General features: G+C 44.5%; 1 protein-coding gene across 3 annotated transcripts in view; it reads left to right on the plus strand.

Moving 5' to 3' along the window:
• The first annotated feature begins 2448 nt into the window (after positions 1 to 2448).
• Positions 2449 to 12506, plus strand: part of LOC311021669 (neuropilin-2-like) — an 87377-nt gene continuing 77319 nt past the window's right edge. For 2 of the 3 annotated variants that reach the window (XM_084022375.1, XM_084022376.1), the window contains exon 1: positions 2451 to 3433. In XM_084022375.1, the coding sequence (XP_083878501.1) occupies positions 3358 to 3433 (76 nt within the window). In that variant the 5' untranslated portion in view covers positions 2451 to 3357. Of the gene's footprint in view, positions 3434 to 12506 lie in introns of all 3 variants that reach the window. The other variant, XM_084022374.1, reaches the window with a different exon arrangement.

A 12506-nucleotide genomic window follows, 5' to 3' on the forward strand; every position in this document is an offset into this window, starting at 1 on the left:
TCAAATAATGTAATCTCTTAACATCATTTTAAAGAAACAAAAAAAGGGCTGATTTTTCTCCTTCAGGATTTGCCTTTTTTTTTAGAGATCAAAGGATTAAACTGTAGCAGCAGCAATTTGCTGTTCAACATCTCAGGTAGATTTCTCAATGAGGGTTCTCTGTTTGTCAAAATAAGACATTCCTATACTAGCAGCTCAAGTAGAACATAACATTGCTATTAGCATGTGATTGCTCTGTCCTCTCCTCGCTGGACAGAATCCAGTTGGCCAGGGTGGGTTTAGTTTCAGTGGAAAGACGCAGGGTGAGGGGGCTGAGAGGGACAGGTTGCAGGGGTCGACGACTAGGGGGACCCAAGGAGTGACTAGAGTGACTCTCTTTCACACACACACACACACACACGGACCTGTCATGGAAAAAGAACTTAATACCTTCAGACCTCCAGAGATGTTGGAAACATCTGAGTGACAGTTTGACGGTGTTTATCTGTGCCTGCGTGTGTGTGTCACATGTCACTCTCCTGAGCTGAGACCAGTGATTCACCTGCTGCTACTCCTAACTGTAGGCCTGAATGTAGAACCGATCAGAACCGTGATCAGTGGTTTGAGATGGCTTTTCTCTCAGAAAAGCTTGTGTCAGAAAAGTTCACGGGGCTATAAATAATAGTCACATGATGAAAAAAACCAACAACCCACCAGTAATCGTATGATGTTGTTGTCATGAAAGAAGACGAGGTTTGAAAGGGATTTTTCTTCCCACGAGATAACTCGGTAGCACAGCGTGATTTTTACCGAGCGGTCGCGGGTGACTTGAGCTGTGTCATTATGGCCGACGTGTGTGCATCTGTGTGTCGATGTGTGCAGGGCGTGTCCTGGGAAGGAAGCTCGGGAGCTACGCTCGGGTTCGTTTCTTAGACCACGAGCTTTGGTGTTGGGACAGGCCATAAAACACACCTCCCACTGACACCCTCCCTGTATTACTGTGTGAGAGAGAGCGGGAGACACACACACACAGTTTATAGACTAAAGAGTGGAGGAACATTTCACTTTCAACATCAAAAACATGTTTTCCTTCTTCCCTGGAGTGCTTTTCATTAATCTAGATCGTTTTGTCTGCCTTCTCTAGAATATAATGAACGTGTTTCATGTCCGGTTTCATGTAGGTACTACTTCCTGGTGACGGTTTAACACTGACCGTGTGAAAGCTATCAAAATGGAAAAGAATCAGAGGAGTAAAACTGCTCACAACAAGCTCTGTGGATTATCTTGAGTACCCGGGTCATGGATTCTGTGCTGTTAAGTCAAATGTTAAGCACCACATGCAGAGTGCCTCGTCGGCCGACATCGATGTCTCCAAAACTCACACCAAAACAGTCCAGATTGATAAACAACACTATGGGTAAGAGGGAAATGTGTGTTTTTGATTTGGAGTGAACCGTTCCTTTAAAGTGTTCAGAAATACATTAATCTATCTTAAATACATTTCTATCCCATGAAATGATCCTCTCTCTCTCTCTCTCTCTCTCTCTCTCTCTCTCTCTCTCTCTCTCTCTCTCTGTGTGTGTGTGTGTGTTTCTGCATCACATTGCTGTCTATATCTTTCTACCCATATTTAGATTCTGCTCACCACTGACCCATGTGCCCTTGGTAAACAGCTTTCTGCCCTGGCCTGACAATTGCTTGTGTGTGTGTGTGTGTGTGTGTGTGTGTGTGTGTGTGTGTGTGTGTGTGTGTGTGTGTGTGTGTGTGTGTGTGTGTGTGTGTGTGTGTGTGACCACCTCAACCATTATTATCACAATGTCTTCTCTGCATGACAAGTGTTTTTCACAGAAAAGAAAGTCGTGCTTTTCCATCTTCACAGTAGCCTAAATGAGAGATTATTCGAAGAGTATTTTTGGTCATTTCTCACTAAGTAACAAATCCCATTCCTTTCCATTTTGACTTGTTAATTAGCTTCCACACAGTCAGTGTTTTTTTTCCGCTGTGATGCCATAAACTGGCACCGGGTTCCATTTATTAAAGCTCATAAAGCTGTGCTGTGGGTCCTTCCTTCCCACCTCTCTGTCAATGCTGGAGTCCCAGAGAAAGGTGGAAGAGAGAAATAAATGAGAGAAAGGAAAGGACCCAGAGGGAAATGGGGGAATATTTGTATGAATGAATAGAGGGAGAGAATGGGAGAGATGGGTGAGGCAGAGAGAGAGAGAGAGAGAGAGAGAGAGAGAGAGAGAGAGAGAGAGAGAGAGAGAGAGAGAGAGAGAGAGAGAGAGAGAGATGAAACTGCTCTTTAATCAGTGAGGGGCTATATGGAGGCGGGCCGAGGTGCCTACTGTAATCTGATACACGCTCACGCGCACGGCGTGCACGCGCACCGAGACAGGGGACTGAGTGAGCAGTCCAGCTCTCTGCCACAAACCCGGCGGAGATCGGAGGGGAAGGAGAGCACTGCCGGAGCTGCCGAGAGAGAGAGAGAGAGAGAGAGAGAGAGAGAGAGAGAGAGAGAGAGAGAGAGAGAGAGAGAGAGAGAGAGAGAGAGAGAGAGAGAGAGAGGTAGAAGAGCGTGTTTCAGCGGAGACGGCACACAGTTTGCAGGAGGAGAGCGGAGAGGCTGCACGTTGACTTCCCCTCCCCGATCAGTTTTACGCACACACGCCGGCGCTCCTCCAGGAGATCTGGCGTTATCTTTTGCGCAAGAACGGACCGATATCGAGACCGTATTTAGAGGATAATCGATGTAACATTATTTTTACTTCCCCAATCACACGTGCTTTTGCCAAGTAAATGCTCATTTTGGGGGGGAAAGAACCAGAGCATTTGGGGGGATATTTTAACGAGACGAAGAGGAAACGGCAGTGTTACTTTTTGCAGTTTTTTTTGTCAAACTTAAAACAATGATTCTGTAGGTTGCTGGTGGTTTCACTCAGTGATTTATTATTTGTTTAAAAACGAAGCGTTTCGTGTTTATTCCCACACACGCCTTGTGACTGACAGGAGACAGAGCTGCCGACGGCGCGCTCCGCTATGGATTTTGAGGCTCTAAAGATGTCTTTAGAGTAGACATTGCGCTGATTTCACGTCAATTAGCGCAATTTCTTCTGATTTTTCTTTAAAAGAAGAAGCACACGTGGACAAACCTTGGACAGATAGTAGCGTTCAAACAGCGCGATATACTTGGAGAGCCCGGTTAACGCTGCCGGGCATTTGTGGTGGATTTTTGGGCACCAGAGACTTCTTGCGTTGCGCTCCAAAGAAATAGAGAACTGTGGAAAGAGGAGTCTGGACTGCAGCGTTGTCTCCGACACAGAATAAGACCAGAGAGGAGGAGAAGAGGTCTTTTTCTCTCCGTATCCGAGGGGTGGAAAGATGGATTTATTCATATGGCTTTGTGGATGTTTACTGGCTTTTCTCTCGCCTTCAGCAGTCAAAGCGGAGGAAGGAGGTAAGTTTGACACTTTTGCTGCCCGCTCAGAAGGTGTGAAATGGGACAATTAGACCCCTCTTTTTCGAGAGAATTTTGCTAACGTAGATCGTAAGTGTGGAGCCCCAAGAAACGCATTAGAGACGGGGTGTTTCGTTTTGGACAAGTGTTTCCCTCGACAGAAGCAAAATGTGTCATGTGTGTAAAAATGAACACTTAAGAGAAAGCAAAACCATCCCGCATGTTAGCCTTCACTCCTTTCAAAACGCTGCGTTGATGCCGAGACACGCTGATTTGTTCACACGTCTTGTTTTTGGCTCTCCAGCACTGACGCATCTCCGCTCGGTCGGAACCAGAGGTGCAAATGCGATATAAGAAAAAAAGTGAGCAAACAACTTGTTTCGAACCATCACAGTAAACTAAATCAGTTATTAAACCTTAATTAAATCAACTTTCTTCCAGATAGGCATCACATCAACGGCTCACTCCGGACTATAATAAGTTATTATTAATAACCGAGGGATGCTGGCTTGGTTTCAGTATTGATTTCTCTCGTCTTGACAAAGTTCTTAAACACATGCTTATATGTTGATTGTATCTGCAGTTTGACTATAGATTTAATGTTAGCCGCTCAGTTAGAGGGACTTTATTTCTGTGGTCGTGTTTTAATCTCACTATGATGTTCTACCTGGAGGCTGCAGCTTCGTGCAACAGGGCGAACCTTTTAAACGTTACTGTCGGGAATGTGATCGCTCTCCCGTCTGTCGGAGGCCGGCAGCGGCGCTAAGACGCGCGGAGGTCCGGCTCTCCCCAGGTCCGTGTGCGCGATGCGGTTTGTGGCTTCTGGCACGGAGACATGCTCGGTGTGCGGATGCGGTCTTTGTTTGGTAATTGCGCGCATCCAAACAATCTTTGCGCACGAGGCGAACACGAAGACACTGTTTTTTTTTAAATGCATCGATAGTTCCTGCTGCACTGAAGGGAGGCGTCATGAGCCGTTTGAAACCTACCCGTGGTGACCCCGTGTCAGGGCATCGATACGTGAATTCGCTGTTTACCGACCACAGGAGCGTTTATGCTTAACTTGAAGTGTCTCAGCCAATGAAACTAATATCAGCCAAACGAGCTCGTGTTATTTTAAATTGGGACCCCCCCCCAACGTGGATTTAGAAGCAACAAAAAACAAGAACTCCCACACTCCTTAATGTTTTTTTCCACAACTTTATTTGCACCCCCCCCCCCCCCCCAAAAACCCCAAACTTTTTTTAATATATATATTGTTCAGTATATATATATATATATATATATATATATATATATATATATATATATATATATATATATTTGTTTGTGCACAATTGAGAGCAGAGCAGACAGAAAGGGCAGCTGTGGAGAAGTTGGGTGCATTCTAGGTTTTGTTGACCATTCAGGAGACTAGCAGGCCCTTTTTTACAGATCTCATGACTTGGACTGAGTCCAGCCAAATGTTGTTTTGGGAAAAACAGATTGCACAGTGAAGGCATTCTAAGTCACACTTCACCTTGAATGTATGTTTGCCAGGCCACTGTTCCATGGGGGGGCTCTTCACAAATACTTGATAACGGCTGACACTGTATGTAAACGCTGTAGTATCCAGACCAAAGACACTGTTCTCTGCATACATCCACCGTCAACTAGGAAGTAGAGATCCAAAGAGAAGTCGTGTTGTTCGGGGAGAGATTAACTTCCACCTCCTGCCACCAGTCATCATCGCTTTTTTTAACCATGACTACAATCTTTCCCTGTAACCAAGTAGTCCTGCTTTTAATCACCACCCTGACCAGTTCCTTAAAAATAACCATATCACCATGAAACATGTATATGTGTCATTTTCAATCTGACTATTTTCACATCAGCTTCACGTATTCTGTTATTAATGTTTTTCATGGGACTTATGCTCCCTTTTGAGATCTCTCCGCTATTTCCCCGAGAACCACTGAAGCGAACACACACACACACACACACACACACACACACACACACACACACACACACACACACACACACACACGCACACACACGTGCTCACCAGTAGGCAATGCAGGATGAAGCCTCCTCAGCAAGTAAACTTTTACAGATGCCTCGGCTCTTTTGTCTCCGGAGAGAGGAGCAAGGAAAGCATCGTGAGACTGAGAAGTTTCTAAATATATAGAGAGAGGAGAGGCAGCGGGAGCGATGGAAGTGCAGGGGGAGGAAGTGGCAGAGACAGAAACAGGCAGGGGGAAGCTGCAAAAAGAAATGAACGAAACGGAAGAATGATTTTTTTCTTCCCTTAGCCTCGCTGTTTGATCCTGTTTCTTCATTCCGTTTGATCACAGCTGTGCCTGCGAGGGAGATAAACGGACATAATTGGCCACTCAAGACCAGCTGTCTGCCTCTATAGTGTCTCTGCTGAGATATGCTGCATGATGAAACAGGCTTACTGCGATGCACAGTGTGAGGAGAAAGCTAGCAGTGGGGTGACTTGCCCACAGGTATGGGCTGGTTTATCAGACTGTTTTTGACAGCTACAACGTGGTTCTAATAGTCTGAAACAGACATTTCTTGTCCAGCTTTTATTTTGTGGAAAAGTCAACAAACACCTACACATATAGAATATGGAAATGCATACGTCAATGTTCACTTATTCTGCAAATTGAAAAAGCATGCCCGACTCAAATCACATAATACACTCTCTATGTTTATTTACACCATCCTGATTTCTAATGCACAAGTTATTTTCTGGCCACGTCCCACATCTAACAATGCTGTGTGGCCCCGTGTCGGGCGGCTTGTAATAATTAAATGTTACATTGGTGGAGGTCATAATGCCGTGTAAGCTTCAATTGGCCATCAATAAAACAAACCATCCATGTCATTAGTTCACACAATGGGGTTGCACCCTGTTTTAGCTCCCCACACAATGGGTAGAGTCTTTCTGTGTAATGACTTTGCCTTAGATTAGTTATGAGCTTGAAATATTACAGATATTATATTCTATAAATATGAATTGAACTTGTCACTGTAATTGTGTGTTTGCATGGATAATTAGTCACTGCGTGTGAAGATTGGCAAGCGTACTTCAGAAAGGCTAGAAATACATCAGCGTAATGTGGCAGTTCAAATAACCGAGGAAGAGAGTGAATAAACCGTATTTAGAGCAAAATATATTGCTCGAAAAAGAAGGGGCAATTCTGAAATCAGCGCATTCGTTTATCTCTGTATTTCTCATTTTCTTGTAATTTTTCATGATTGTTTTTTCCCCATGTGAGATGTTTTTTTAATTTTTTTATTACTGCTGCATTATCAGAGGTGTTCGACGGTTCGCTGACACAGAAGGCCGAGAAATGCTTCACTGATATGGCTTGTGAACTTCCATCCTGGTAAAGCACACTGAAATGAGAGAGAGAGAGAGAGAGAGAGAGAGAGAGAGAGAGAGAGAGAGAGAGAGAGAGAGCACAAGGGTTTGGCCGTGCCAAAGAGAGAGGGAAAGGGTGAGAGCATGAGAGGGCATTAGTGAAATAAGAGGAAAGCAGCGGAGTGTGAAGCAGTAGTTGAGTGGAGCCACCTGCAGTAAACCAACCCAGATTTATTCTTCCTCCCTGTCGGGCACAGGAGGGTTTCTGGCCAAGGTGAATTTTATATTTTTAATAAATACACTGATTCTAGTCTAGGATAAAGACAATTATTTCTTCAAGTTGATCTAATTAAATCATATTATGGTTGAAAGGTTGATTTAGCATATTAGATTCCACTCACGTAATCAGGCCATTTTTACTGAAACCATAGAACAACCAGAGAGTTTTCTTCACAAAGGGGTCACCAAATGTATTTCAGAATAATAGCCCCCCCAAATTAAAACATTTCAAGCTGCCAAAGTAAAATGGGGTGGTTTGGATTTGAATGTTTTGGATGTGGGTGTGTGCTAAGCTGTGGCAGGCCGCACGCTGCTGGAGACTTTCTTCAAAACCAATTTCATTTGAATTATTCTGCAGGTAGCAGCTGTTTTCCACCAGGTTTCAGAATAAAGGCTTATCCTTATTCATCTTCTGATTCCGCCCGCCGTGTTTTTCATTTCCCCCCCCGTTTTTTTGAATGCATTCTCTTGAGGAAACGTCCTGAGGAGAATACATTCAAATGAGCCATCCGGCGTTTTAAAAAAGAAACATTGGAATTAAACGAGAGGACATTAGCCTAACCGTCATTAGCATAATAGTGGTGGAACAACAGAGTGGCATCAACAACCTAGTTTGCAGTGAACGAATAAACATTAAGCAAATTAACCTTCGGCGCGGTCTCTCACTCTCCCTCTGTCTCTCGTCTGTTAAAGCGAAAGGACAATTAGTGGGTCCGGCAGGATGTTCTAATTACAGTTATCATGTCATTAGTAAACTGTTACCATTCTAGTGTCTTCATTGGCCATTGGTAATGACTGGAGTAATTAGAGGGGAAGGGGAAATCAGTGTGTGTACGAGCGTGTGTTCTTGTAAATGTACACTTGTGGAGAACAAGCGTCCTCGGAGGGAAGGAGAGATCATGGGCACCCTTCAAATGAGGACATTTGCTTGTCCTCACTTCTATGAAACCGTCGGCGGCACAAAGACGAGTGTTTGTGTCCTCCCCGGTCCCTCCGGAGCGCTGCCGTGCGAGGCCACAGGTTGTTTTTCCTTTTTCTCTCCCCCTTCACACTGAATCATCATGTTGCTTTCCTCTTTTCATGGCACTTCACCTCTCCTTTAATAGCGCGCTCTGTCTCTTTCGCCACACTTCCCCCCCGTCACTGTTTTCCCTCGCTCCGATTTAGCAACCTCCCTCACCTTCTTTTCGCCCCACTTTGCACGGTGGGAAATCTTTTTACGCTTTCATCCACTCTTCGTCTTTTTTTTGGGGGGGGGGGGTTGTCTATTCTCTCTGACTCTGCCAATCTATTTCTTCTCATCCTTGTTCTCGCTGCCTGGAATAAGTCTCAACCGTTGGAAATCCATTCACATGGTTTGTCGGATTGACTTTATTCACACACGTCTTAAAAGGCTTATTTACAGCATTAAGAAGGCGGCTTTCACTATTTCTTTTTAAATCATTTAAAGAAATAGATAAGATTGAGTTTCCACTCATTGGTGCACATTTTGAATTAATTCTTTAGACTATAAGTATGAACACAGATCTACTGTCAGATGTTCTACTCTTGCGTTGTACACAAAGTAAACATTTTCAAGGTAAAACTTGAAGAAGTGCCCCACAAGTGTTAATTTCTGCTCATTCCATCCATACAGTCTCTTTTCAAAATAAAACGTCCAACGTACGTTAACTTAGTTTTTAAGTTTGCTTACGACAAAAGTTCTTGGCTAAAATAAGCATGTGCAAAAAACGCTTCTTATGTAACTGGTGTTATTAAAGTGTGGTAAGTTATGTAACAAAACTATGGTAAAATACGTGAACTGTCCTGCTGTTTATTCTGGATTATACAGTTGCTCTGTCTAATAATGACGTGGAGGGGTTTATATGGAAGTTAGTTGAAAGCTCTGTGTGGTACTTGACGAGTTGGAAGTGACAGGTTGCGGTACGCTTCTGAAGAATCCTTTCGTGGGGTGCCAGGAACCTACATTTCCAGTACATGTGCCTATTTCACTTCTCTTTACAGATTGGCTGACAGCCTATTTAACGGCAAGGCCCTGTGAACTAGAAACCAGGCAGGAACATATACGGTTGCGAAAGCAAAGCATAGCATCACGTCCGCTGGTATGATTAAAGGTAAACCTGAACAGGGCTGAATAAACATGATGTCAACTGATGTTAATGTGGACCAGATAGCAACATGGAGCCCTTCTGCTCTACAGAGCATCACAAACAGACAACGCGGCCCCTTTAAAGGCTCCCGTGATAAGTTGATCCTCCCAAGAAAAATATGACAGAATCAGTCGTTTTTCAAGCAAGTGCCGCAAGATGACACATGTTAGCGTTCAAGTCACAAAGCCTCTAGCGGCGGGGAACAAAGGGGGAATGTTGTGGCGTTGTTATAGAGCAACAAAGTCTGCGTAGGGAGGAGGTCAGGCCATACACATTGTCACATCATAAAAGTGATTTATATTTCAACAGTGATTTGTTGCGGTTTTTTGGAAGGCACTGACGAATGATGTCATTCTGCCGGTAGGGGGATCAGAACACGCTTCTATATATCGTTCTCTCGGGGGGAGGCAACATATTTTGACATTTGGTTGTCCTTTGGCTGATCAGTAATCCGGCCATGGGAGGCTGACATGTCCCAAACCGCTTCATTTACCCTACAACTCTTCCTCTAGTCATGCTTTATCATCAGTCTACCTCTTGCTTTGACACTCTTCAGTATTCTCCCTTTTCTCAGCCTCCTCTCCTTCAGTCAACTATTCACATCGTCACTGTTACTCTCTTGTTATTGATCTAAAATCTTTAAACTGTCATATTCTCCCTTTTTACTCACCGAAGCCCCGTTGACACGGTACGTCTTTGCTCCTGAGTTGAGAAGCCTGTTCTCACGTCAGTTCTTTTTCTGTATCACACACTCAACCTTGTCTCTCTTCTCTCCATTTTCCCATCATTCCGTTCGTTTCTCCGATCCTTTGTAGTCCTCCGCCACCCCTCTCTCTGTTTTGCACACATCTCTTTTTGTCTCTGTAGTTTTCCACTGTGGCTTAATGCAGGGCACCTGGAGAAAAGCGCTACTCCACCTGTTTGTGTGTGTGTGAGTGAGTGTGTGTGTGAGACAGTTGTATTTTTCTTTTCTTTTCTTTTTTTTTTGTCCAGTGAGCTTTTCTGAGCTGCTGACTTTCTCTTTTCAGATGATGAGAGACAGATGTTCTGGCATGATGCTCTCTCTCGTTCTTTCCTTCTTTCTTTGGTCCTGCTCTGCCTCCTCCTTCCTCTCTTTCTCTCTGTCGGTCCATTCCTGAGGTTTCCCAGGTCTCGGTGACTAAAAGCTCCTTGGTTCTGATCCAAAGAAGACATTTCAGCCTGTTTTCTGTGTTGCTCGTATTCCCAGAGCCACACAAAAGCTTTCCTGCTACAAATGTATCTCTATTTCTACCCTGTAAGGTAACGATGCGAGTGCTTCATAATACCACTGGAAATGCAGTGCAAACAGTACAAAATGCACAGAAATGAATGGGGAAACTGTCTTTTTTACCTCAGACTTCAATACAGATGATCAGAAGAAATTGATTGTCAAATTCCAACAAAGTCACAATAATGAGAATGTGATGTCGGCTGCTGTCTTGAGGCGTAGGTCACAGTTGATGGATACTAAGTTGATCAGCTAAATAACATCCCTGCTCCCAAACAACTCTCTGCTTAGCCGGCTGACACACACGTTCTCACTTTCATACGCCATCACTTACTAAACCACTAATGCTTTCATTATGGCCACGGCCAATGGGAATGAATGCGGAATGCGGTCCAAGAGCAAAGTTTTCCCAGACTACCAAAATCGATTGCGACATGTTGAAAAGTCTCTCTGTAGAGTCAAATCAAACTCTGAGGGGAAATTAATCTGCGAGAGAGCTACAAAAACAAGGTCAGACAATTTGCATTTGGGGCCAACAAACAAAGATCTAGTTCAAATTGGCAAATCAGCTCCGTGTGGAAGCATGTGTGTGTTCTTACGTACGTGTTTGGGACTTTTGTGTGACAGTTTGTGTGCCCTCTCTGTGTGCATGTCGCCGTGCATGCAGCTTTCTATTACATCGCTGTATGGGCTCATCTGTGTGTGTTGAGGTATGCGCATGTAGGGAAAAGCTGCTGAATAGGTGCAATACCGAATGTGGTGGAGAGACATGAATAATGCAGTGACCTGTCTTATATCCCTGCCTGACTGCTTAGCACCGTTAACTGCTCTATCCCCGTGTGTGTGTGTGTGTGTGTGTGTGTGTGTTGTGAATTCACTGATGTCTAAGACAGATGGGTAGTTCAGACGTTTCTGCATTAAGTCATGAATACATGATCTAAATCAACCTCTCGTGAAGAGGTTGAAAGACTAATATTTCATACGTGAAGTCCGCGGTCAAGAGGGAAGTGATGTTGGGACAAACTGAGACAGAGGAAACGGTGACAGTTGCTCATCTGTTCAGGCTGTTGTCATACACTGTTCATATATAGCAAAACCCACAAAGACTAATGCACTGTAAATCCTTTATTTCCTGCAAATTCAAGTTGCATGCGGTCCAACTGTGAACTAAAGAGCATCAAACTCCACAGAGAGGGAGGAGGCAGAGGTGGATAGGCGAGTTTTAACTAAGTTTCTAACTAAATGTTAATTGGCATCTTGTGCAAAAGGATGTGAAATCATTCTCACACTCGTGTGTGTCACTTCCGGTCCCGTTGGATGACTTTGTGTGTCTGGAGATTGATAGACCCTCGAAGCAGAGCAGACACTTTGTGCACACACAGCGTCTCCGCCACACCGGCCTCGTTCATCAGACAGTCAGAGGTGCCGTCTTTATCCGCCATGTCAGAGGTGAAGATCAGACAGGAGCGGGAAGAAGAGGCTAGTTAGTCCGGGTCAAGTAAGTCAGAGTTTCATCTGGGGACCGGATCTACTGAAAACACATCAGCACTCTATACTTATCCTCAGACCCCAACCAACTAATAACTAAATATGCATCATGAGTCTCAAGAGGTTATTAATCAGGGACTATGTCCAACCATCCCAGATGCTCTGCGTATGCCAGATTTTTTTCGTGAGAGAGACAGTCCGCTACGCCGTGTGCTAAAAGTGGTGTTTGGCTGATGGTGCTGTGAGATTCCAGAGTGGTTAAACACTAATCCAGGTGGTGCTGAGATGAAATGCGTCTGGCCGGGTTACATAGGCCACGTAACTCGACTCTGGTGTTACTGTATGTCACCAGGGAGACTGGAAACCGATAGGAGGAGATAGACATGACTAGCTGGCTCGCTGGATGACGGAGGAGGGGGGAGACGGAGGGAGGCAGAGAGATACGGGGGAGTTGATCATTAATTGCTTGCAGGCAGCGTGAGGTAGACACCAGATATAGATGCCAAAGTGTCAATCACTTTGTGTACTGACCTCCCCTTTCATCCTCCGTTG

This window comes from Eutrigla gurnardus (assembly GCF_963514095.1).
Source record: "Eutrigla gurnardus genome assembly, chromosome: 12".
NCBI classification, from domain to species: domain Eukaryota; kingdom Metazoa; phylum Chordata; class Actinopteri; order Perciformes; family Triglidae; genus Eutrigla; species Eutrigla gurnardus.